The 27,652-nt window shown below is 36.8% G+C and overlaps 1 protein-coding gene across 10 annotated transcripts in view; it reads right to left on the reverse strand.

Annotated features, from left to right (window-relative positions):
* Positions 1-27,652, reverse strand: part of nrg1 (neuregulin 1) — an 89,747-nt gene that overhangs the window by 15,399 nt on the left and 46,696 nt on the right. For 8 of the 10 annotated variants that reach the window (XM_073816096.1, XM_073816095.1, XM_073816092.1 and 5 more), the window contains exons 2-4: positions 25,771-25,945; positions 25,378-25,499; positions 1,405-1,543 (exon numbers count right to left, since the gene is read on the reverse strand). In XM_073816096.1, coding sequence (XP_073672197.1) covers positions 1,405-1,543; positions 25,378-25,499; positions 25,771-25,945 — 436 coding nt within the window. Of the gene's footprint in view, positions 1-1,404; positions 1,544-16,922; positions 18,821-25,377; positions 25,500-25,770; positions 25,946-27,652 lie in introns of those variants that run through there. The other 2 variants (XM_065271661.2, XM_065271664.2) reach the window with 2 other exon arrangements.

Consider the following 27,652-nt stretch of genomic DNA (forward strand, 5'->3'; position numbering starts at 1 on the left):
ACTGTTTTGTCTGGCGTAATAATCAAGGACTTTGCTGATGTAACATGGCTGCAGAAGGTGCAATGATATTACGAAGTGCCCAAAAATAGTCCTCTGATATTGAAAGTTTCCAATTCAATTCAAGGACTATTTTCAGGCAGTGCGTAATATCATTGCGCCTCTTGCAGCCATGTTACATCAGCAAAGACCTTGATTATTATGCCAGAATGAGAGTATAGTTCCTAGCCATATCTTCCTAGAAAAGCACAACTTTAAATTTTTCGTCGGCCTTAGTACACGATGTAACTACAGAAGAGTTAAGTTTTAAATAGGAAAAATATTGAAACTCTTTGGTTATTTTTGAGCGTGATGCTTATGGTCTAATCAGATCTAATGGATTGTGCTAAGCAATGCTAAAAGTGCTAGCGCCAGACCCGGAGATCAGCTGAATGGATTCCAAAACGGTAAAAATCAAATGTTTAGCTCTATGGGAGCTGGAAAATGAAAATTTTCAAAAAAGTGGAGTGTCCTTTTAAGCTAGCTAAGTCCAGCCAACCAGCTTAACCAAGCTTCCAACCTGATCAAGTTTGTTTTAACTGGTGGGTCAGCTGGTAGCCAAACCCCCTCTTACACCAGCTTAAAAAAGCCATCCAGTTTAGTTTTTGTTGTTTTCCTCACCCTTATAAATCACTTTAAATATAAGCTATAAATGTTAAAATGTAAAAAGGCAATCCTCATATTTATGATCAATAATGAACAGATCTAAGATTTAAAGTCCATGAGGAGCTCTGCTAAGAGAGACAGACAGGAGAACATCCTGACTGCAGTGCAGTTCTTACTGTTGTGAGATCAGCTGTAATTTTTCTGCTTACTCACTGAATTGAACAGCATGAGGATTAATACATTATGTAGCCTAAAGCCCAGAGTGTGCCTGTGACACACACACACACACACACACACGCACACACAATAATTTTAGTAACAAATTAGGAGGAAATTCACTTAACCGCACCAAATGATAACATTGCTCATGTGCTGCAGGCATTGTTTTAGCACCTGGTTTATGGAATTATGCAAATCATATAACATCACAAACACACCCCTTAAACAAATAAATAAAAATAAAATCCTGCCGAAAATAATTTGCATGGCACAGTTCCTTATCGTACAGCATGCCATGATCTATAGTAACTGAATGCATGCAACTCTATAATAAAAAATTATAATTTAGATATAAAGGAGATGTGTTTAGCAGAAACACTGGTGCAGTGTTATACTTGCTGGTTATACTAGATTTCAAGTGGTTAACTGAAACACTTCATGCTATAGCGGTGCTTTAGTGTTAAGTGAATTTCCTCACAGTCATCTCTCTGTATAAAGCACTGGATACATCAGCAGCAATGATAATCCCTGACGCAGCTCTACCTGCAGAGGCGTCTGATGTTTCCGGGTGTGACCTCCAGTGTAAAGCATTCTCCTCCGTTCACGCAGTAGTTCCTCTCGCTCTCGCTGCAGCGGGTCACGTGACTCGAGGTCTTTGCCGATGTTGTGGTGCTGGTGGCCGCTGCAGATGCACACAAACGCATGAGCACACACTCATCTTTAATTTACAAAAACATTCAAAGTGTGCCGGACATGCAAACATGTAATCTCAACTGTTAATGAACTTTATATTAATGTATATTTAACATCCAAATAACCTTTAAATGAAGATAAACATTAAAAAGATTTAAATAACCTGTTCATATATAACACCTTTGAGTATTTCAAATAGTTCAGTGCTATATACAGAAATATATAATAATGACTAGCTAGGAGACTATAGCAGTCACTACACACTACACATAACTATTAAAGTTATTCAAACTATAAAGCCTAAACATAACAGGAATAAACTAAATAATCATGCAAAGTCTTGATAGATATAGTTGAATATAACAAGTAATAAACTTTTCTCAACAAAGCTCCAATTAACTAACAAAACTCCAAATACAGTCACGATATAAATATAAAGAGAAATATAAATAAATAAGCACATCAGCATCAAGTAATATCGCTCTGTACCTGATGTAATGTTTAAATAATATCTGGATATATGAGAACGCATGACTTCTGTCCTTCGATAACCGGCGTGGGTGAAAAGTGTTAGTCTGAGCGCTCTTGTCTGGATGTGAATTTCTCTCTGCTCATCAACATTTTCAACGGAGACGCCATCGACCTCACTGCGCACGTCACTGCGTCTCTAACACATCATCATCAATGTCAAAAAGTCAAAGTGGTTTCGAAGTTTGATCCGGACAGAAAAACTGCACGGATATGACGTATGTAATCCCTACAGACCCCTGCATATCCCTTACTAATTCATAGACTAACGACCGATTCCAGGAACTGAAGGTCAAAATGTTTATGGGCCGACTTTGACTTATTCTCAGCCACATACCTCCAACTCGACCTTTCCTACATAAATAAATGACGTGGGCCACCCAACATTATTTTATGGCTTTCTGTATGAAGACAAGCAGACTGAAGTGAGATTTTACTTTTATTCTGACAGATAATCTAGTTAGTGTAGTTTAGTGATTTCATAGGTCACAAACCCCATCAGCTGACCGCTGAAGCAGGAGACGTCGTACCTTTGAGCTCAATGTAATTCAATCTTTAGCATTCAAACCACTGATGTCTGTGACAAGCATCGGCGCATGAATAATTGACAGCGTAACAGATTGCTTCGGTCCCGTTAATCTAATTCTTGTTTTTCACTCCCATTAAATGTACAGCATTAGTGAGGAGGCATCACTGAGAAAATCACCACCGCACAAAACAAGTGCTGACAAGAGATTTAGTTCAGCTCAAACATGTCAAACGGACACTATTCATGTGATGTCGGCATTTTGGCATCCTGCTCTGGGATCGACGGACATCTCGCTGAAGATGAATAGTCAGCGAAACAGCGGGAGATCTTTTCAAGGTGAGAGAGGACGATTCATTCAAATGACATGAAGTGAAGAGTCTCAATGCGACAAAGACACCACAAATAAACATGAGTGATGTGCAGAAGAACTTGTATTCAGCACTTTTGTGATGTTACCATACACTGCTTTTGTAAAGCTGAACGAAAACCAAAAAAATTTCCATTTGCAACATAAAAAGTGGATGAGAAAAAGCAGCAGTAAACATATAATCTACCTAAAAATCTGTGTGTGTGTGTGTGTCTCTACTGCAATGCAGACGCAGTCGGCAGCGTTTTCTCTGCGTGAGCACCTTCAGGACACTGCCCGATCGATTCACTTCCATTTCATTTTTTTTTGCTGGTGAGAAGAAACCAAAGCCGTGCTGCAGTGCAGTCGTGCCACCTCCTGTAATGCATCAGCGTTTTCCTGCGCTGCATCTGACCAGCAATGCACATCCACAGGGACGCAGATCCAGATTTAAATCTACTGTGAGGGCACCGTGATCTTCTTAATGTCATACAGAGTGTTCCTGATAATGCTCTGAGGAAAGACTGCTGAATCATACTGCAGATCTGACAGCGACTCGGTAACTCACTGTGTTTCTTTTACCTTAAAGTACCTTCAAATGAATGAAGTATACAGCATCAGCAGAATAATCCATCAGCTATGAGTCTACACTACAGTATGTGTCACTGTGTATACACAATATGATGATACATTATTGGTCAAACATACAGTACATCAACGTGTAACCACATGTACACACTGATGCCTGTATGAAAATGTCACAGAGGAAATGAATAGTAAGGGTAAAAGAGAGAGAGAGAGGAACATATGGAGAAGAATAAAGTTATGACTGCGTCTGGTGCTAACATTAAGGTTCATGAATAAATGTCATTATGAAACTTCATTCAGATTGATTAAGAGACTAAATCAATATGTAAACCATAAACGCACATCCAGAATTGGTACAAACATCCAGTGCTCAAAAAATCTCAGGTACAGAAGTAGATTTTAAAGTCTACAAAAAGAAATCTCAGTTACTTAAACCAGATTTATTACACACGCGCCCAGTCAACGGCTGCAAGCCACAAGACCAGTTTATATATCTCCATCACGTGCTAACCATCTCTCTTCAAACAACCAGCGCAAAGCTCTTGTGCAATAACGTGCGTGTAAAGATCACAACTGATTACGCCAGGAAATTCCTGTCCTTAAGCCCAAATATGGTCATGACTTCCTGCTCTAACAGACGTACTGAATAAGAGTCAAATGACTGCCAGTGGAAAACTAAGATTTATGTTTGAGCTAAAGTGTTTAAACAAGAAACTAAAGCTAATTCACCTGAAGATAAAAACATTTGTGGACACTCTGCATTAGATAACACTCACAATAACAGTTATCAGTGATTTTTAACCAACTTCATAATTTCAACATGTTAGTAATTACATTTATTACCTTATATCAGTAAGGTACATGTTTGGGTCATTGTGTTGATTTCTAAATAAGTTTAATATGCTGCTAAGTTCAACTGATGTTAACTGATGCAAAGTACAAACAAAATAATCTGATTGAAATGTACTGTAAATGAAAATCATTGCTTAGGTCTGTTATTGTGGAAAAGTAAATCACTGATATATTTAAACAACAAGTGATTTTCAGTAATGGGTTGGGTTTAAGTAGGACCAGTTACACTTGAATTAATGTTACCTGTTGGTACGGTGGGTAGAGCAGATAGTCAAAACGGCCAGCCTACAAGTCTTAATAATATTTGGGTTTCTCCCTTTGTATATAAAATCATAAATCTGATCACACAGAAGAGTAATAATTAAACATCTGCTTAACATGTTGTCATTCATGCAGAGTCAGTTACAAGTTTAAAGTCCCCATAAAATCAAAACTGATCATTCTTATTTTTTTATGGAATATTGCAGTGTTTATTATAAACAATTTAATATATTTATGCCCTTATAAACATTTATCAAAATCTGCATTCTTATGACATTCATTCTCATGAGGTCAGCTAGACAGCTTGGGTGGAGCATCCGTTAACCCTGCACCAATATATCCAATCAAAGCACAGTGGAAAACACAAGACACGCCCACTATTTTCCTTGTGTGATATTCCATTTCGTTCAGAAATACATCACAATACGGAAGTAAAGTCGATTGTGACTTCCTGTTCAGGGGGACTTTAAGGTTTGTTTAGATCACTAACCTTATATATGATGGATAGTATTAGTAAAGTTTGGCTATTGTTTAAATAGGACTAGTAATGTAAACTCTTTCCCCGCCATTGACAAGTTAACTCGTCAATTACAAGAAAACGCTTCCCTGTCAATGACGAGTATTTCCGGCAATCCGCAATACCACGATTATCCACTGCAACTTATACAAACCGGATGCAACGCCTCACGTGAAAGAGTAAGAACTCTGTGTATGTTTTGAGGATTTTGATTTCTATTAAAAACCTTCACAAAAATTGAATTCTATAAAAATTTGGTGTTTTTGAAAAAACCTACCAATATTTGAGAGGTGATAAGAAGAAAACTAATCAAGGTAGGATGAAAAGGTTTTTTGTTGTTGTTTGTTTGTTTAAAAGCAGAAGGTCTGTACTTTTATTTGATATATTGTATGTTTATATATTTAAAGAAGAAAATTTTCTGGAAAACATAAAACTTTTGAGAAAATCATGAAAAATGCTGCCACTGGGTGGCAACTTTAAAAAAAAAATTGCTGGCGGAGAAAGAGTTAAGTTTGCTTAAGTTTAAGTATGACGTTTTTTAGTCACTGTTTCTGCAGCAGACAGATGGGTTGTCAAGTATTACGATCAGATATTAACTCACACAGCTTTAGTCATGAAGGACTGTAAATCAGACCAGTTTGATCCTCACATCTACAAAACAATAACTCTCACCTCTTCTATAGACAGTTATTAATCTATCTTCAATATATCCTAAAAAATATAACTTCACCATAATGCTAAAAATGTGAGTGAATTGAGAAGAGCTTACAGCACCTTACAAGGTATACACTTTATCAGTATATGTGCCCCCTGGGATCAAACCCATGACCGTGCTGCTAATGCAATGCTCTACAAGTTGAGCTACAGGAACACATGACCTTATGCAAGACTGGCTAAGAAATCAGACCCTGAGGACATAAAGTATAACACCTGACATGACCTCACCTTACCTAACCTAACCTTACCTCACCTCACCTGAATTTAAAGTCACAGGCCAAAGATTGAAATGATGATGCTGCTGTTTAGGTTGAAGTTTCCTCACATCTCCTAATGTTGTGTTAACTCAACAACAACAACCACAACACAAGACTGAACTGACAGAACATCACAAACATATTTCACTAAAGCTGTCTGGGATCTGTAATCAATTCAACCCTTTTAAAATTCATAGTATATTTGATAATGCTAAAATATGACAACCAGGTCACTTCATTACATTTAACATAATTAATTTACGAGAAGAGAAAATAAGGTAGAGTCTACTGATTATAAATATGAAACTTCACTCTGTAACACACATCTCATAAGGACAACATGAGCTTTTTTTACCTTTCTGACACTAATGCAATTACACATCTACTCAAGACAACCTATTACATTCACTTAGACAACCATGAGAATATAAACACAACAACTGAAACCACAGAGACAGATGCTAGGAAATCAAACAATATGGACAATTATCTCAATTATCTGTATTATCCACACCTCACCTTACCCTATATTCATGTTCTTAATATCACATTACATAGTGCATACTACAGGTAATCTGTAAAATATAGTTTTATCATTAAACTACAGTGCTATAAGGTTACATTTCTCTTTTTTATATCAAGTATTTTTATACCTAGTGGTGGTTTCCCAGACAGGGATTAGACTAGTCCTAGACTTAAATAAATGTAAGAGCTGTCCAATCTGAAAACAACTTGCACTGAAATATCTTAAAATACATCAGTGCCCTTTGTTTTGCCTCAAAATGCACACAAGTAATGTTTTTGTAAGTCATGTTTGTTCAAACTAGTTATATTTCCTAATTAAACTAAGGCGGGCCTAGTCCTGTTTTAAACTAATCCTTGTCTGGGAACCCACCCCGTATATCTTAACTCTCAACTTACACATCAGTTTCTAAAAAAAAAAAAAACATTTTAATTGCATCATTTTGACTATAAAATCAGTTGTGCTTGTGAAAATACAGAAGTACACATTGCTTGCAGTGATGCACAGTTTTGGTAAAAGTGCCGATCATTAAAGCTCTTGTCTCATTGTTTTATTGGGCACACAAGAGCAGTTTGGAAGAACATGCGAATAAACAACTTTCATTAAGTTCACTTGAACTTGTTCCTGCATTTTTGTACAATAATGATCAGCTATTCTATTACTTTAATTCAAAGCCAAAAAGTTTTTGCAAGAACCTCTAATCTCTAATACGAGGAGCTGCATTAGACCAGCAGGGCAGACGCATGTGTCATGGAAAATCACCTGAGATCACATCAACACAAACACATGATTTAGATGATGCGTGTACTGTTAATGAGACACTGAAGATGATCATTAGAGATGGACTTGAGAGACACACAGGTGTACTGAATCTCTCCTGAAACACCTGACGCTCACACAATCTGCACGGTCAAACACAACCTCACAAACAAATACATACTTGTTGAGGAAATAATCATTCAAGTTATTTCATTATGTGTGAAGAAATAGATAGTTAATTTATATCTCAGAAATGAGCAGCCTGGAACAATACCCAATTATACAGAATGACAATATTGACCCCAACACAATCACAGATCCCAGATTTACACACATAAAGTGTTTGATGTATTCATGAATATTGTTGTAATGTAACAGGATTACTTCTCATTAGTTCAAACCAATGCCATTATAACATGATGATTCATTAAATCACAGCAAACGACTGCAGTATTGCAGACAGACATCATAAGATATTCAGACGCTGATGCGGAAGGATTTCATGTCTGCTTAACTTTTATCTATACTGTAATATAAAACATCTTGTGCCACAGCAGAGGCTCTTAAGAAATCTGTTCTCCAGATCATATGATCACTTTACCCACAATCCCATATAAACCTTTCAAAAAAAGTGCTTAAACTCAAAGTAACAATATTACACTGCAAATTGTCTTTTATTTTTTCTTTAAATATTATTGGGGGGGTTCCTGGTAAGGGCCTATCACCAGACTAAAATGCATTTATTTTAACATATATCAGTGTCATTGTTTTGTTTCAAAATGCACATCAGTAATGTTCTTTCTTCAGAGTATGTTTGTAAAAACTATTTAAATGTCCTAAAATAATTAAGTCCTAGTCCAATAAAATCAAAACTGATCATTCTTATTTTTAATGTAATATTGCAGTGTTTGATATAAATAATTTTATTCAATATTCAATATATATATTATATTTTATCAAAATGTGAAAATGACTTCCGCTCTCTAGTGATGCGATCATTCTCTGATGATGTCAGTTAGACGGTTTGGGCGGAGCATCCGTTAACTCCGCCCCCTCCAAATGTCAGTCTGCTGCCAGTTCCAGTTTAAAATGAAACTCCTACTGTACTTTTCTGTATCCAATCAAAGAACAGAGGAAAACACAAGCCACACCCACTACTTTCCTCACGTGATATTCTGTTTCACTCAGAAATACGTCACAACATGGAAGTAAAAATAATCGCGATTTTCGGTTCACAGGGACTTTAAGAGAGAGGAAATGTAGTGTACTAAGAAGTGTGCATGACTAGATCCAGTAGCCGAACCCCGAACAGGACTATTGATATCTGAACAGGAATGACATTTCCTGATGGACAAACTCAAACTAATTTAAATAAACTTAAGAAACAACCCTGTCACAACACACAATAGACATCAGCAGGGGCGTAGCAGCCATTTTAAAAGTGGGGGGGACAGTAAAGCTGCTGTTCATAATAATACATTCCAAAATAGAATACCAATTGGCATTTTACAGCACCCTAGTGGCAATTTTGGGAACATGCCATGATAGCTTACATGAACCTATATTTGTGAAATCATACTCACAATTTAAAAATACTGCAGGACTTTGAAACCAATGTGAGACCATCTATAGCCTACTTTATTTTTATGAAATAAAGATATTTTATGATAGTTACAATATTTCAGTTACACTACATTTGTATTTTGATGAATATACAGATTACATCTACACTAATTTTATACAACATACATTTTATGAAAATATAGCAATAAAACCTAAATCAATGTATTTACAAGTTTTTAATATTTTCAAGATGGAAGTAAGTTATTTAATCATACATGGCCCTGGGAAGTGGGGGTGCTGTGGGTGCTGTAGCACCCACTGTTGGCGAGAGGGAGATTTTTTTTTAAGTAAAAATATTTTGCACAATTTATATATTACTTATGAATATTTTAGGAGATTATTTTTGACACACGTATGTTATTACGTGTATTTTGGATTTTAATTTCATTACTGTCTGTGCCTACCCATCTCCGTGGCCTCATCCGAGCGCACTTTCTCCGCCTTGCGTCTTTTGAAGACATGGGTAAGCAGCACCATGACCCAGAATAGACTCACACACCTTTGGCTAATGCATGCCCACACAGGAATTCTGAACTCCCTGGGCATTCGTCCCCTAGCTCATGAGAGACTTTGGACTCTATTATACAACCGGCGAAATGCGCGACGCGAGTGTCTTTTGCTATAGTAAAGAGCGCGTTGATATTATGCGCATACAGTATTAACGGGGTGACAACGCGGGTTTGCTTATCACATACATGAATGCGAAGAAGCACAAAAACGCTTTTTAATATGAAAAATTAAAGGATTAAAATGTAAAAGATTATTATTGAGTCTCTTGGACATAAATGATGACCGATTATGAGACGTTAGAAGGCGTAAATAGCTGCTTCATCTAAGTAAATAAATGCTTTACTTTAAACGAATGCATCTTTTTTTTTATTTAAATGCTACCCCACGAATTTATTGTATATAATGACTATGTACCTGTGGATATGAGATGAGAACGTTTGTAAATTCTTTATCTCTTGTTTGTAACAAATAAAGAATTTTTAGAGTACAAACCTTATATAAAGCCTAATATATTCTAAAAATGTAATTATACACCATGTATTTATTTTATAAAAGTATACAATATCAGAACTAAACCCATTATTATTTTTGTTCCATTTATGAATTGTAAGTTAAAAAAGACAGTAATAGTATTATTTAGTAAAAAAAAAGATCTATATAAAAATATACTAGGTATGTTACTGTGAGAATATTTTACCACTGTTAATCGACGTGTGATTTAAAAACGAAAGTAAAATATTTTCGTCCGCATGGATATTAAAAATTGTGAAGTTTAATTATTATTATGTTGTTATAATATTATATGTTGTATTAAATATGTTCTATGTATGTATATCTGAAGTTATAATGAAAGTAATTTTCCCTGGGATTATTCAAAGTATTTCTGCTTCTGATTAATAGCGCATATATTTATCTGATAACTGATGATGTCTGTATGTTTCAGACCCTGGCTGTGTGCACTGAAGTGTATATGACAATAAAGTATTAAAACTCAATGTATTTATTTTTAAAATGTATTTAAAATAGGCCTATAGGCTCATAGGTTTTTTGTTAAAAAAAAAATTCTTTCACAGCACCCCCTGTTCAAAACATCAAAACTTCCAAACTTTTTACAATTAAACTAGATTATCTTTAATCCTGTTGCTCCATTACTTTAAACTTTGTTTTAAATCTCTGATTAACTTTAATGTTTGATGAGTTCAAATAGATTTTCTACAATTAAATATGTGGCTAAATCATCAGAAACAGACACCGCGAGCGTGGTGGCCCTATTCAAAGATGCGTTTATTATAACGTCTCAACAGAGTGAGTTTGACGGCTTAAAAATATTACTTAACACTATCAGTGACAGCTGCCGATGCTCGTATGCGCTTCTCCTCTGTCATGCGCGCTCCAGTCAGAAACTGAGAGCAGTGAATAAACGGACACACGGCGGTGCTTCATGACAAATGCGTCGCGTCGGAACATCTTGTTCATTCATTATATCACAATAACTGAGCTTCGCAATATTTCCTGCCACATTGCTTCGTTAATCAATACAATTGATTGTTTTAATGATTGTCAAATGTTTTTATTTGAATAAGATCTTTAGATTACCGATGTATAGTGATTTATAATATAGGCTACAAAAAATATATTACATTTGCCTGCATAAACTGTTTATTTTCTTTATGAATGACAACGTCAACATTTGTTGCTGTTTAATTACACCGGCAGATTCATCAGCGCAGATGATGGGTTTAACATAAATAAGTTTTAATCTATATTATAAGGTTTGTAAGCTGTGTTTAAATGTAAGTGGTGCAACACAACTCGAATTAAAATTAAACTGAGATAAACAAACCATATTTTAGCTCTAAACTCTGCTTATTTTAATCTGTGCAACCCACGCTGAATCCTGCGCAGCGTGAGGAGGTCCGACTCCATAGTGTATTTTAACTACAGTAGGTTAAATCATAACATGAAAACTTTATCTCGTGATTTGTGTCATCACGACATACTGCAACATTATCTAACGTGTGTTTGAAAAAATTATGTAGGCTAATCGTCCTTTGCTTTTTTCTGGGGTGCATTTTATCCCAGACGGCGTAATAGCAAAAATAAATGAACAAACGAAACTTCACAAGAGCAACAAGAGATTTGAAGCTCATACAGACACGCTCTGTGATTGGCTGAATGTTAGTTCACTCAAATCTAAGTAACAAATCAGAGAACACTGTACATGACGCACTGCGCTGTTGCTCGCCGGAGCTCGCCTCCGTCTCTCATTAAAAATTTATGACTTCTGGCCACTTTGATGCTTGGTGGCCTTGTGAACGCACAGTAAAAGTGGGGGGGTCATGACCCCCCCGTCCCCCCCGGTTGCTACGCCCCTGGACATCAGATGAAAACAAAATTCAACACAGTCAGGATAAACCTATGATAATGATGATGCAGGATGTTTAATTTTCCACACATTTTTTGTGTGGTGATTTTTAGTGCAGATGTGAAACAGCCCCGCTTATATAATTATGTGCCAAATCCTTGGGTCGATGGTGACACCCGTTAAATGATTCTGGGTTAAACAGACGCCGTTCCCTTCCTCAAAATCAGAACTAAAGCTTAGCTTAATGAAATGACAGACGTGTGCTCAGCTGGCCTGCGTCCATTACAATAATGAATTCATCAAAGCTACGGCCCAGCACATCACTCGTGAGCTCTTTTGATTTTCTCCTGTAATGGAATAGGTTCAACTCGCCCAGACATTTATCTATCGGCGGCTTTGATCAATGCGACTGCAACTTAACCTGAAGTTAACTTGACTATCGTGTAAGATTAGATTCTCTGCCCGCTGGTTTGCTGAAGAACAGAGAATCCACTTTGTGTTGTTGATGCTTTATAAGCTTCATTAAGAATTTCAAAGCAAGTCCAGATGACTCTCATGGGAGTGACGACACAGGAGAGAGCTAATAAAAGATGATTTATGTTTATAACACATTAGCAGCGTGCCCACTGTGAACACACAGGTGGAAATACATTCACATTGAAGGTTCATCTTTAGCTTACACAATAAAAAGATATTAATCATAAACATTGCATCATATGAACAATTAGAAACTTGTAACAGAGACAAAAGGGCAAAACAGAGGACCAAGTCTCTGTCGTCTTGCTAAGAAAAACAAGCCATGAGGGAAGACATTCATTATTATGGGTAAAAGGCGTCAGTGATGCGGCTGAAACTCATCTAGTGAAAGCAGGGCATGAACTCTCTCTGAACCTCATTACACACAACAACACATCCAACACTTCATAGATTACTTCATCATTAAACAGGATCAAGTTAAAACAACACGAGGATTGAACAACAGTCATCATTTTTATAATTCTTCACAAATAATAATATTTGGGTAAATATTGGACAGAACACGTGCTGGGTTAAAAATAACCCAATGTTGGCTTGTTGTTATGCAACCATGGATTATAATAACCCAACAAATGGGTTCTGTCCAATACTTACCCATTATTGGTCAAAAATTACCCAGCCAATTTCAGAGTGCAGTTATTCGTATACAGTACAGTACCTGCACAACGTCACAAGATATTGACTGATGTCGTATGAGTTTCAGACGTATTGTAGAAGAGGAATGAAACGTGTTCTGTGACATCATGAGGAAAATGTTTTAAAAGGTTCATGAGTTGATCGATAAAGCCATCAGCTTAGGAGTCTATGGGAAGTCATTTATACATTATTTAATGAGTTCACAGTAGTGTGCATTTATGATGACCAGACTGCTTTATGGCTTAGAAACCTATGTGCCACATGTATTTACTGTTACTATATTGACAGATGTTAGGGTACTGTGTGTCCTGTAGCTTAGAAGTGCACAACCGAAGTCTTAACACTTCTAACAAAAATGATAGATTCTTTATATAGTTCAACTTATTAAGTTAACCTATTTGAGCTAAAATAAAAAAATATAGGGAATCTGACTGAAACATTGGGACTGGGCTCTGAAATATTTTGTTAACTGAATGTTTCCTGGTAGAGTGATTTGGTGTAGGTGTAGTACGTTTACATACAAAAGATGTTGCCATGTCTTTATTGAACTAATGATTTTAAAAGACAAAAATAGCATGAGAAACTGTTTTTCAGGTTTCACAGAATGTTAACTGCCAATGGTAGATTTGTTTAACTTGAATTGTAGCCAGAAATTCATGTTGATAGTTGCCTGTTTTCTGTCTTTTTTTATTTAGTAGTTTTTAATAACTTACAACTAATGACGTCGTCATAGTTAATGCATTATTTGCATAATTTTCTAATAAAGTTCAGTGCTATTTTATATTGAATGAAAAATTATTTTTCGTTTAATATTATTAATTATAAAATAAGTAAAAAAATGTAAAATAAATGTACAATACTGAATAGACAAAAAAATTACAAAAGTCAAATGTTGTTTAACAGCTGCCTGTATAATCCAATATTTGTATTTTTGGGATTATTAAAACAATATGAGATATTACATTACTATAAATCAAGCTTTTAGCTTAGTAACATGCTAACACCAAACTCTATTCCATTATTGAGTCAGTGTTTCAGTGCTGATGTTTGTGACATACAGAATTATTGATGTCTACAGTATGACAGCTCACTATCGTTTAAAACAGAGCTACTGTCTCACAAAGAAGAAATATTGTAATGAAGAAAAAACAAGTCAAAGTCTTGGCTTTAGTCCCACCGTCCCATTTCGTAGCACTTTCATCATGTTGTTTGCCAATAGAAGTCAACCAGAAACATAAACAGTATTGAAGAAAAGTGCTTATCAACTAATAAATTCACCATCTATACCACTGCTCCTGAGGGGTTAAACTCAATGAAACTGTTCATAGATCTAAAAAGCTCATAGATCAGAATCTGAGTACAACATGTCAGTTTGCCTGACTCTGTCCAAAATACTCCTAAAAATGTCTTAAAGAATGTCTTAAAAATCACTATTATAATCAGAACTGAAAAATTTCATGGTCCCACAAATCACTTTTCCAAAAAAGATTAATAAATAAATAAATACATCAATGTACCGGTGCGTTAACAAGAACCCACAAACCAAAACATGGGGGAAAATTTATCATTTTGGTTATGTACCAATGAAAATTTGCTGAACCTTTACCACTCTCTCTATCCTGTTCTTTCCTGTCCTTACCCTACAGTACATACTTTCTGTTAAATAAAGGTAAAAATGGCTCAAACTAAAATGAAAAAATAAATTAATTTAAAGGGTCACTAACCTAGGTGTTTTATTATAGTCTCTGGTATCCCCAAAACGATGTTGAATATGGCCATTTGTGGCTGCAATGAAAAACTGTGTCTCTATAAATGCAAAAAAAGCTTCTGTTCCCCTCCCTGTATGCAAAGTAGGGGGTGGAGAGCTTACAGATGTGCTTTGGACTTCATCAAAACATGTGTCTGTGGCAGAAGATTGAACTACGCGCTCATAAGGCGGAGTATGTGAGCGGATATGTTTGGGGCTTAATCAATGTGACATCACATTGATAGGGATCCCCAACAGCCTGTTTTATTTTACTCTTGTGGCTTATAGGAGATTACAAAAAGAAGAAGAGATGGATTTGTATAATTACAGGATGTTACTGCACACACATTGGTGACTCATTTTCTGCTAGAAACACATTTAAGAGTGCATTTTCTAGGTTAGGGATTACTTTGAGACACTAATGCTAAATCTGTTAAATATGAACTGCATCTACAGCACTACAAATAATGTACTGCAGAGGTTCATAAACTTTTCATTTTGCGACCCACTTAAGATAAGTATAATCTATACCGGAACCCCCCAACATATTTTTAATTATAAGGAAAACACAAATTTTTCACCTTTTATAAGTGAATAGTTTTTATTTTCCTTGATATTTTATGAATGAAATGTAAAAATAAGTTATGGTATTTCATATTAAAGTCATTGCTAGTTATTAATTGGACTAAACTGTTTTCTGTGTTATTCACAGCAACAGCCAAGCGACTTTGCGCGGCACACCTTGCGACCCACAAGTGGATCCAGACCCACAGTACTGTACGTGTGCATCCCTGTCTTAATGTATACTGATGTATTAATCTCGTTCTTTTATCTCACAAATTTAGTCACATACTGTATATGCAGCACAAAATCTACTGGACTAAGGCTTCCTTGTAAGTCAGCTGATCTGCTGTCTGTTATTGATTTAGACTGAAATTACCAACAAAACCGATCGCTTTTCCATTTCAGGCCTGGACGATTGATCACAGTACTGACCTAAGGGAGGAGCTTTTAGTTTCCCAGCAGCACAACTCTGTACTGAATGCATGGAGCCAAATGAAGCTAACAGACTTAACACTAAGGGGAAGTCAGGTTATAAAGTTCTGAGTCATGGAAGAGTTCGAGATTGAAAGGTCTGAGCAGACATTCTCCATTGATAATACCATTAGCTAGCTGCTAGCTTGTGGTGTCAGGGGTTTATTTAAGATCACCCAGCAGATTCTCATGCCGCAGTGCTTCAGTATTGTGTAGTGGTGTAAGCCTCAGACAGAGGTGGGAATATCTCCCCTTCTCTTTGTCCCAGACAAACCCGACCCATATGAAATTAATCAGCTCAGCCTGCATAATAATGAGCATCGTTATACGAATGATATACAGTCCTGCAGGATGACAGTGCAACCTCTCACTTCACACTGCTAAAAGTAGCAGTGCTGCATAAAAAAATCAAGACCAAATAGAAAAAGGGAGGGAGATCTGAGAGTGGAGGTCTGGCAGTCCTCCAGCCGTTATAAATCTTCAAGCTTTCAAAGTCACAGCGTGGAGAAGATAGTATTACCGGTGATCGTCTTTCTCTGGAGGGCTATCGGTTTGTTCTTTGTGGAGACTCTGACCTTGAAATGGAGCCGAGCCAACAGGAAGTGTCTTCCTCTCACTGCGGCTCTGCTGCATTAGCAAATGCTCGCATTGCACCGCAGCCTAATATCACAGCTCGAGTGGGCAGGTAACTGCTAATAGTGTTAAAAAGACTTTACACAGCTTCAAAGGTGCATCTGCGTCATCATCGACGCCCAGGTAGAGTCAGTTATTCCTACAACACTTAGCCACAAATGTTTATACCACAGATGACAAGACATAACATGTTTGCTTTGAAGCACACACTGAACGTCAGGAATCACATCCTGGTCTTACATCACTGTCAAAGGAGTTGCTCAGTAAATGTAGTACAACATGTAATCACATCAGTAATTAAACTCTTCTAGTAAACTTTAAAGCAGACTGGTGCATTTCAGATTCACATTCGAACCACTAAATGTCATGCAGTAAAATCCTGGACGCAAAACACATAATACTTACAGGTTCTGGGAATAATATCGTTAGATTCCAGAGTTTGGGATGGATATTGGATTAGGGTGTCATTCTTAGCCGGTCTGAAGGTGCTCTTGGGGATGGGTGGAGATGCAGGGTTTGTGCGAATTGTCACTGATGGGGTGGAGGTAAAAACAAGCACCTTAGGCGAGGGGGGCACGAATGGTCCGCCCGTGGATTCACCCTCCACAAACACGTTTGGCTGTCCTTGGACGTTTGGAGTTGTCGGGGTGGAGGTGAGGTTGGGGGGCGAGACTGATGAAGTATTTAGAGTGGGGTCTAAATATAAATTAGGGTCCTGTCCGATGCGCTTGAGATCAAGGTGGCTAGGTGGCTCGTATTCAAAGATCTTATCCACAAAGACCCACTTGAGTCCGGCCGTGCAGAGGGCCAGACTCAGCAAGCAGGCCAGGATGGGCAGGATGCAAATTTTTTCAGAGCGGACGCAGTTACGCACGTGCTCAAGCTCTAGGCAGACGCAGCACACAGTTAAAGGCAAGCATCCCGGACAACCGTGATCGGTGCTGTCGCTGTCACCGTCCCCTCCTGGGTTCTCCTCCTCCTGCTCACCTTGGGCCGTCTCTTTTGCGGCGACCTCGGACAAGACCTCTGAAAGTGCCTCTTGAGATGCGAGTCCGGCCGAGATGTCCTCCGTAGCCTCCGACTTCATCTCTCTGTCGTCCCAGCTCTCAAATGCAGCTGTCCAGATGTCTTTCTAGCGCTGCGGAGTTAAGCATGCTGCCTCATGAAGTGTTCTATCTATTATCAGATGACCAGCGAGGGGGAAGGGACTCTGATGGACACGACGCTCAGAAGACTAACCTTGTAACTAAAGAGGAAGTGCTTCCGTGGCTCTAATTTCTTTCATCCAGGTTTGTTCTCACGTTCTCCAACGGAGCGGCAAAAACAACACAGAAGCAGAGCGTCTATAAATAAGGCATGCGCTCCAGAGACAGATGCATGCGGTAGCCCGAGGGTGGATCCCACCTCAGAACGAGGCAGAGAGGTCCGGAGAGAGAGTGCGGCACTCACCTGAGGGCAGGGCTGGAGGAGGGGAGCAAGTTCAGGCTTTCACGAATCTGCCAACAGCAGCTGAAAATGGCTGAATCATCCGATAGCGTCAGGTGCCGGTGGGATCAAAGCCCCGACTCCTCTGAGCAGAGTAAAAGCCGGTTGCTAAAGACTCTCGTGCAGGATGAACAGAGATGTGAGTGAAGATTGCCCACACACCCCTCCCCTCGCTCTCTCTCTCTCATTTGTCTGGTATCGCTCTCCTCTCTCACTCCCAACACAAAGCACAGAGCCAGACAAGTCTGCACTTGATCCAATTAGGAAGAACAGCAACGAATGAGAGTGCAGTATGCAGTCTCTCTCTCTCTCTTTCTCCCTCTCTCTCTCTCATTCACTCATTCAGCTCTCATTGATTCTGTTGAGGATGACACACATCAAAAAATGACAGGATGATCCTCTGGGAATATAATACTGTTGTTTCTATAAGTGGCTAAATGATATGGGTCTTTCAATGGCCGATACTCATATTTTAAGAGCAGGGTTGTCGATGCTTATATGAGAGAAGTTAATGTTGCATCAGATATTCGTTGCAACTGTTTGGAAATTGTAAACGCGTGTTTTATGTCCTGCGAATGTGTCACACAATTTGGGTTTACTCATTTATTTTAAAGAGTCTTGTTGTGTTACAGAAATGTAAAAAATACAAATATTTAATTAGTCTGATGAAAGCGTACAGCAGTTAAGACAGCAGAAATTACTAAAATTCACACAAAAAAAAATGGTAGAAATGCTTCATATCAGCAAATGATTTACTGACTGATATCATCAATCAATTTTAAAGTAAACAAGAATAAATCAAATGTATAATATATGTCTATGTATGAGCCTTATAACATATATCTTCAAATCCCATTGATGTAACTTTTTTAACAAAAGATTAATGATTTAAATACTAATATTATATGTTTAAACACTTTAATAAACTCTATGTCAATTTTCTTCTTCCTCTATGTTCATGATTTTCTGCTCTTATACAACTGCTGGGTTGTTTCAACATGGTTGATTAACAATAACCCAGCAGTTGGGTTAAATCAACCCATTATTTGGGTCATTTTAACACAGAAATGTGTTCTGTCCTATAGTTACCCAGCCCGGGGTTAAATATTTTTAGAAGGTAGTTTTGGTAAACCATTCTCTACAAGCACATGAAAAAGGTCGTTGAAATTTGCCTCTCCTTATGATGTCATAAGGAGCTCTTTTAATAATAATACCACCCCTTAATTTGCACTATCCAATCACAGCACTGTCATTCAGTGCAGAGAAAGAGAGAGAAAATAATTCACAGCACAATTGAGTTTCAATTGCAACAAACCACTATCATTGTGATCAGTGTTTGGATTTCATCAGCTCATTTGCATTTTAAAGGACACACCCAAAATGGCACATTTTTGCACACACCTACAAAGTGGCAATTTTAACATGTTATAATAAATTATTTATATGGTATTTTGAGCTAAAACGTCACATGTGTGCTCTGGGAACACCAAAGATTTATTTGACATCTTAAAAATGTCTTGTGCAATGGCCCCTTTAAGATTTTTCATTAGATTCACTCATATAAGGGACGGTTACACAGAATTCTTTAAATCTGTTGATTTGGTGGACACTACTTAAGTATTTTAGTTACATTTTCCAATCATCTGTGCTTTATCAGAGTGTTTGTCTTGGGAAAAAATTTACTTTACTAAAAAATTTTCACTACATTCTAAAGCATAAAATCATACTGTGTATTCCTTTTATATTGCATATTAAAATTGATTTAATACCTTATTAGATAAAAATTTTGCTTTTTAGTACTTTTAATTTAAGTAAAAGTAAAAATGTACTACATGTTTAATGTACTTAAATATTAAATATAAACCAAAACTTGAAATTATGAAATGTAGTGGAGTAAAAATTATGATAATATGCTTTGGAATGTATGTTTTCCAAAGAAAAACACTGATAAAATACGAATACTTAAAAATTATTTTTATGTAGAAAGTAAAATATTAAGTAGTGTCCACCTCTGATTACTTCAAACACATTACTCTCTTCTCTAATATGAAGTGTTGTTCTGTCACCATTATCAGATGAGCTGTGATTAGACACCACACATTTACTACAGCACACGTGACAGCTGCAGGGGTGAATGGGGCAGATACTGAAACCTTTAAATCCCCTCAGGTCTGTTAAACTGACCCGTGTCTCATTGTCATTAGTGTGTGTATGTATGAACAAGAGCAGCAGTAGCATAAGGTCAGGTCAACAGAGATGAGACTTAACCTCAACTGAGGAAATAACAGAGATGTCCATTCTACAGGACAGATGCTAACTTCTGATCTACATCATAGCTCTAAACAGCAATCTGATGCTAAAACATACAATACAGAAACACCTGTTAACCAACTACCCTATATCATTATCCAGCACCCATAAACTATTAACCTCGGTTTACATGTGTGATGGACTACTGACGATCGTCTAGTAAAAGGATGATACTTTATGAATTTGTAATACTTCAAATAGCAACTCACACTTCATAAGGATATTTCATGAAGAAACAATCAAAAAACAGAACTACATCTGCATTCATGCATTTGGGAGATGCTTTCATCCAAAGTGACTTACTGTACGGTGCATTCAAACTATACATTATCTAAGTATGTAAAGAGTTTGGTTCCAAACCCGATAAACACCATTTAAAAAAAAATAGTTACAGCCAAAATCAGTATTGTATCAGGTCAGTATTAAAAAGTAAATTCTTAATTTTATGCAAAATCCGATATCTGCCTTGTTATTCTGTCTTCTTTTCTTCCTTTTTTCAAAACACGATAAGTGCCAGACCTCATCCTCTGCAGAATGCAATAAATCTGCTCAACAAATCACAGCGCACCATTCCACGCATTGTAAACAATAATGGCGGCACTAAGCGCATCGAATACACACAGAATCCTAGTTTTCCTCATCTACTTTGTACAAAAACAAAATTGTAATTTTGATGGCATTGATAAACCTGTGGTGGTTTTCTGTGACGGAAAACAAACGTAAGCCACAAAAACCGAATCATTTACATGAGAGGCACTCGGGCGAAATAAAAATGTCGGCAGTTCTCAATCGACAGCATGAAGCTTCTGTAAAAAAAAATCAGCGATGATGTCCCAGGTATAACCGCAGCAATGACTATATGACAAAGTAAGTGTTTTGGTTAATGCCATTAATGTTTTTTTTTTTAATCATTGTATACCACTAGTCAACTAAATGAATATAACATGCCAAAGATGAATGCACATTTATTTATTGATTTAATAGATTTATGGCATTTAAAAAAAAATCAGTTTTAACATAAATCTTTGAAAATCAAATTATGTTTTTACCTAAAGATGCTATGTGAAAGTCTGTAACAGAAAATAGTGGCTTTCATCTTGTCACTTTCTTGGTATAGAAAACACGTTTTTACCGAAATCAGTCAAAATGGATTTATTGAGTTCTCATTGAACTCTTCATATGTATATGTGTTCCCTTGAAATCAAACCCATGACCTTTCACGATGATGACACAATGCTCTACCAGTTGAGCCACAGGAAGAGGAACTAGGAATTTAATTAAAAAACAATTACTGAAAGCACTTAAGCTGTTCTGTATGGTGAATCTCATCAGAACTAAAGGATACTGTTGTCCTGTCTCATATCTTAATGCTTCAATATTTAATGCATTGAAAAGGCTGATGGTTCAAAAATGCTGCAGAGCGTCAAATTATGAACTATGAATATTTTCTAAGGATTAACAACAGGGATTAATGGACAAAACTAAATCAGATTGATTAAACCTTCTTCCTGCAGGTAAAAGCGGTTTCTTATATTATTTTGAATAAACATTCCAATAAAAGATATTATAAAGATCAATGTATTCAGTGCCGTATCATTGTAATAACAAAAACCCCAGTAACCCCAGTTTTTTTTTATAAATGAGTATAAATTCTGAATACTTTTTATAGGAAGTTGAATGAATTATTCAGGACTGTAAGACAGATATTGTGAGAGAAAGAGAGAAACCTGACCTGGATGAATCTCAGATCAGATTTAAAAGTCAAGCGAAATCTTTGGCTGGTGACGGATGGCTGCTGCATTAGCAGATGAGATGGCTTTTCATGCCAAACACGTCGAGCCAAAAGTTTTATTAAAGAAAGAAAACAAGGTCTCTGGCACTGATTCAATATCATTCTGTGCTGACACACAAACAAAACAGAGCTTTTAAAGCCAAAAATGCTTTAAACTCTTCTGATGTAGAGGGTAAAGCAATTCTCTCTCTCTCTCTCTCTCTCTCTCTCTCTCTCAGCAGACAGACATATAAAGTCAGGCAGACGGTCATGTCTGATGTGTGTTAGTGTCCTCACCTGCGACCGCCCGGCCGACTGGTGCCAGCGCTGTAGGTTCATCCATCACATGAACACACTGTGACTGTATGATGCTGCTCATACTGACAATTTACTCATATTCTGGTGGAAAGGGCTTTCAATTTAAATGTGTAATAAACTATTTCAATTCCTTATTTAATAATTTATTAGTTTATGTCAGGGACGTCATTTTTGGGGTTGGGTAGGAGACCCACCAATAATTAAAACTAGCAATTACTAAAAATAACAAATGTACTCTTAAACCCCACCAACATTCAAAACTAAATAACGCCCAGGGTGCACCTGGTCTTGCATGCGTAGCCAACCAAGGCCACTTTGAATGGCCAAGAATCTATATGACTGACACGTAAAGCAACCAATCACGTTTCGCATTGTGCTGCATCATGTTTAGGGGCGTAGAGATGTCTCCACAATAACAGACTAGTGTGCAACCATCATTCATGAACGTCTCTAAAGTTTATAACAACAATGGCAAACATGTTACAATATCTCTTTTAGATTTCACTAACTGCTTCAAGCCAAACTCTTGGACATCTTTTAAAGACATTATGCCATGAAGCTTGCATGTTTGATCAGATGGATTTGTGTCGTTTGTAGACAGACCATTAAAGAACGCGACAAACACGTCTCCAAGAAATCCTGTATAATTGAACCAATCAGATAACGACTTCATAGCTGCTAGTGTTTCCAGTTAAGTGTGCCGTATGATGTTTAGCCAACATGAGCATGACGTCTGAGGCTGAGACTATAAGGTGCACCTTACTTTTGAAAAAAAAAATATATATATATAATAATCCAAACATCCGTCATGTAAACTATCCTGTCAATTCCTGGATAAAACCAAGCCCTGCTCTTTCTCTTGTTGAATATTCTGTTTTATTCTCATATTGAAAGCTGTTTTGGATCACTTAGATTAGTTTCAGAGTCAAATAACATTGTCATTTAGAGAAATAAGGTTTTGTATTAGTCAAATACCATCAGTCTAATACAATGCAATATAAAAGTGTGTTCTTCCTGTTCCTGCTCAGATCCATGATTTCTGCAGGTGATGCATTATTGAATGTATCATTATAATGATGTTGTCTATAAAGCGCCCCTGATCCTGATCCGTACTGCAGTCAGGAGAAGCACTCAGGATTGTGTAATTATTCATGTGCTGGAGGTGCACTGTGTTCTCTATCTCAAAGCGTTACCCAAACCTAAAAGTGTATAGCGTGACTGAGGACAGAACTCAAACTAGACTGGACACACTATAGCACAACCATGTGCATCATCATCATCACGTGACCCTGGACCTTCATCATTCACTGAATTCAGCCATGCACTGCACAATGGATTCTTATCACATTATATTTAGTCTATTGCTAATCGTCAGTTCTCTGTAGAGCACTGCTCACGTCTAGACGCTGTAATTGAAATCTGACCTGTTCGGATCACCACAACACATATCTAGAGAATGCATTGAATAATATTGCTTCAAATACCACACCAATGACATCTTGCCTTGTCCTTTTACTGCTACACTAATGTATTATCCTGAAGTTCAGCTGGACCTTACTGACCCAGACAGAAGACAAATCCACAACATGATCTCATACTGAGACCAAACATCCATAAAAGCAGCCCTGAAATGACCAGAGGGATTCAACGAGTCAGAGATACCTCAACCGTTATTGCTGAAAACACCATGAGCTGATGGTAGAGATTAAAGTTTAAATGTTCATCATTATTATATTTACTCACAACATAATTTATAGAGTTGGGTTTGGGTAAGGATGTCATTTTATGTAAATCTGACCCCTAACCGAAGCGACAATGGTAAGAAAATAGGACAAAACAGTTGAGTAACAAATACGTCAGTGACACGTAAACAGAAATAAGTGACATGTTCATGCAAAAAGGTAGAAAAAACGTGTCACGCAAAAGACTATAGGTACGTAATTTTGTGATACTTTGTTGGTATACAACAAATTAAACATCTGACTGAATTTATCTTTCTTACGATCAGGGAAACTATCAAAGACTCAATATCAATGCATGCAAACCTTATGCAAATATCTGTTTGCTTTCCCAAACTACTTCAAATATCTACCGACTATTATCCTAAAATCTGATGAAAGAAAGTAATATGTTTGTTTAATCCTAAAAACACAAAGCCAAACTATAAGCTAAGGGTTTCTTCAATGAGGTTGATTGTCAATATTTTTTCCATAGAGATGAATGAAAGAGAGAGAGATGACTTCCTTTAAATGAAAAGCTCTTGATGAATCTGCTGTGAGGAAGATCTAATGATGGCCACCGGCTGCTCTCATATTACTAGAGGGGAGGACCTGAAGGGAAACTACTCACTACTAATCAATACATCCATCCAATAAGAGATAACCCTTCAGAAAAGAGATGAATATAGAGAGCCGTGAAACTATAAAATAGTTTTGTTTGATTCATTGTGTGACCGCTAAGATAACAGAAAAAAGTCCCACTCATTATACTGACAGCTGCAGGACTTTAAAACAAGTCACTTGAATAAACTACAAAATAAAGCTCTGCTTTAACAATATCATCTGTGCTTTCACATCATATAAAATAAGGTGTCAATATCAGGGCGGCGTTTAAGTAATAAACATGAACACACTGTTGTAATATTTCACTGAAGACACTTTCATTTATTTGAATGTCCTTTACTGACTAATTACTACAGTAACAAACCATTAAGAAATCAGATTCCACAACAGAAAGAAATCAAACTCAGCTGATTTCTTTTATTGATCTAGATCAGATATTGTGGTTTATTTTGGGGCATATTTGTTTAAATCAATATAAGTACAGCTTATTGCAGATGTATGCTTGCTTAAAGTAATTTTACACTGACTGCTGTAAAAATACGGTACCCAACTCATGCAATGAGTATTCAGAGTCAGAAATACTTGTGTATTTATATAACTGTCTAATTTATTTTGATTATACTGAGTGTCTTACCTTTGATGATGGTTATGTTGGCGGATGTATTTGTTTTTCCTAAGCTGTTGACAGCCTCACATGTATAGAAGCCAGCATCCGCCTCTGTTGACTTCCTGATGAAAAGTTCGGATGTTTTCCCACTGTCAAAGTTTCAGTTTACATTAGTGTTGTGTATTTAGATTGACATTATTGCACTTCAATGATGTGGATTTACGCACATCATGGATTCACGTAGTTTACATTTGTAAACTTTTCCATACACTTGCCCACACACACCAGGATATATCAAAGCACACTTCAGTCCCTTATTTGTATGTGACAGATGAAGGCAAATGACATCTTCAAAAAAGAAATCAGCCTGAACGGATGCAAGATAAATGTAATAAGTGTAGTTCAGTTGAGGGCACTTACTCTTTCTTCTTTTTAATCTTTAGGCCTTTGGGTTTATTTTTGCCTTTGAGTTCTGTTTTGTTTTTGTACCACTTGAAGGTGGGTGCTGGGTTTCCGCTCAGGACCTCACACTTCAGGATGATCTTCTTTCCATCTTCTATCGTGCTGCTCCGCAGGTTCTTCAGCTTGGGTTCAGCTGAAAGACAAACACAGCACATGATCATCATCACACCAAAACCACTAAAGGAAAGAAATACCGTTCTGCATTATTAGCATTAGGATTGCTTTTAGGACTTGCATTGTAACAAATGTCAGCATTTCACTTTCCACTGTTGATTAAACACATTTGTGAAGTATTTACATATCACATCTTACTGCCGCAAGAGGACCGTTATACTGTCTCCTAAACTCTTCATACTATTTATAAACTCTGATCTAAAAGTATTGACAAATAGATGACAACAAACACAGCTCTGCAATTCAACATTTAACACATCTCACATAGGGCTGTCACAATTATTAAATAACCGTCTCATCGCGATTGTTTGACATCGTCGCAATGATTTCAGATCACCCCAATGATTGCACATCTCTCTAAAAAACACAAGGGGGAGCTGCAGAGCCTGTATAAATGAGACCGTTCAGATGGCAGTGTAACACGATACATTGCAAAGCCATTGAATAGAGTGGAAAAATATACTAATACCAGTACTAATGTGACCTTAGTAGGATTGGCTACTATACCTGTTCTGGTATAGTCCGTATATTTTGACAGCATTTTTATTTTCTGTTATTTTTCATTGAGAATTAGCTTTGGCTAAAATGTTGTAGTATGTAACATGAGTTTATGTAACATACTTGTCCCTATTCAAATAAACTTAAATAAAAAAATAGACACTTTATTGTGTTTATTTCTTATGAAGAATTTTCTTTTTATATATATATATATATATATTCATTAAATCATTTTTTAAAATATGTGTAAATAAGGGAAACCTCGCAAAATATTTAATTTAAATAATTACAACAAATCAATGCCATAAAACAGACAATTAATCATCATAACCGTCACAATTTATTAGACAATTAACCGTCAGCCAAATTTCATAATCGTGACAGCCCTAATCTCACAAACTCAATGTCTACACATACAGTAAACACATAAGTCAGTGTGCATCACTGTTTTGACTAAACAATTATAAATGCCTTTATTATAAATGAGTAATATTCCTTCATCATGAATGTTTATCCAAACCAGCAGGTGGTGGTACTGTATCTCATCTCATCCTGCTGATGTCTGAGGATGACTACAAATAACTAACAAAAGCACATTTATTCATTTATAAGTGAATGTAATGTTTAGCGGAGTTTGGCGTATACCCGATAACGTTTGCAGATGAAACTACTCAGTTTCAGTATTGTTTGAGAATTAATGTTGAATATTTTAAGCAAATTTATTCCACATATAGAAAGAATAAAACTGTCCATCTATGTACACTATCAGCAAAAAGGTACAAAAGTTGTCATCGGGAAGGTGACTTTCAAAAAGGTACATTTGAGGCACCAATATCACCTTTTAGGAACAAAAGTGTACTTTTGAAACGGTACCGCCCCCATGACAACTTTTGTACCTTCTTGTACCTGTTTTTTTTCTAAGAGTGTATGAAGTGGTTTAGTGCCAGGAGCAGACACATTGTCCCCTTCATTCTATTATAAGTCTCTTTTGGGACACCTGCTGTGTTTTTGAACCCAGATCTCATTCATTCAGTCAGTCTATCACGGACCGATGCGGTCGGACCTCACAGTGTGAGCTTTACTCTTAATATGTATTTGAATGGAAAGACTTCAGAGTAAAATCATCCAGTCGTGTCATGTGTTGAATAACTGTGATCTCTGTGTTTCC

The sequence above is a fragment of the Paramisgurnus dabryanus genome, chromosome 10 (assembly GCF_030506205.2).
Source record: "Paramisgurnus dabryanus chromosome 10, PD_genome_1.1, whole genome shotgun sequence".
In the NCBI taxonomy this organism is placed as follows: domain Eukaryota; kingdom Metazoa; phylum Chordata; class Actinopteri; order Cypriniformes; family Cobitidae; genus Paramisgurnus; species Paramisgurnus dabryanus.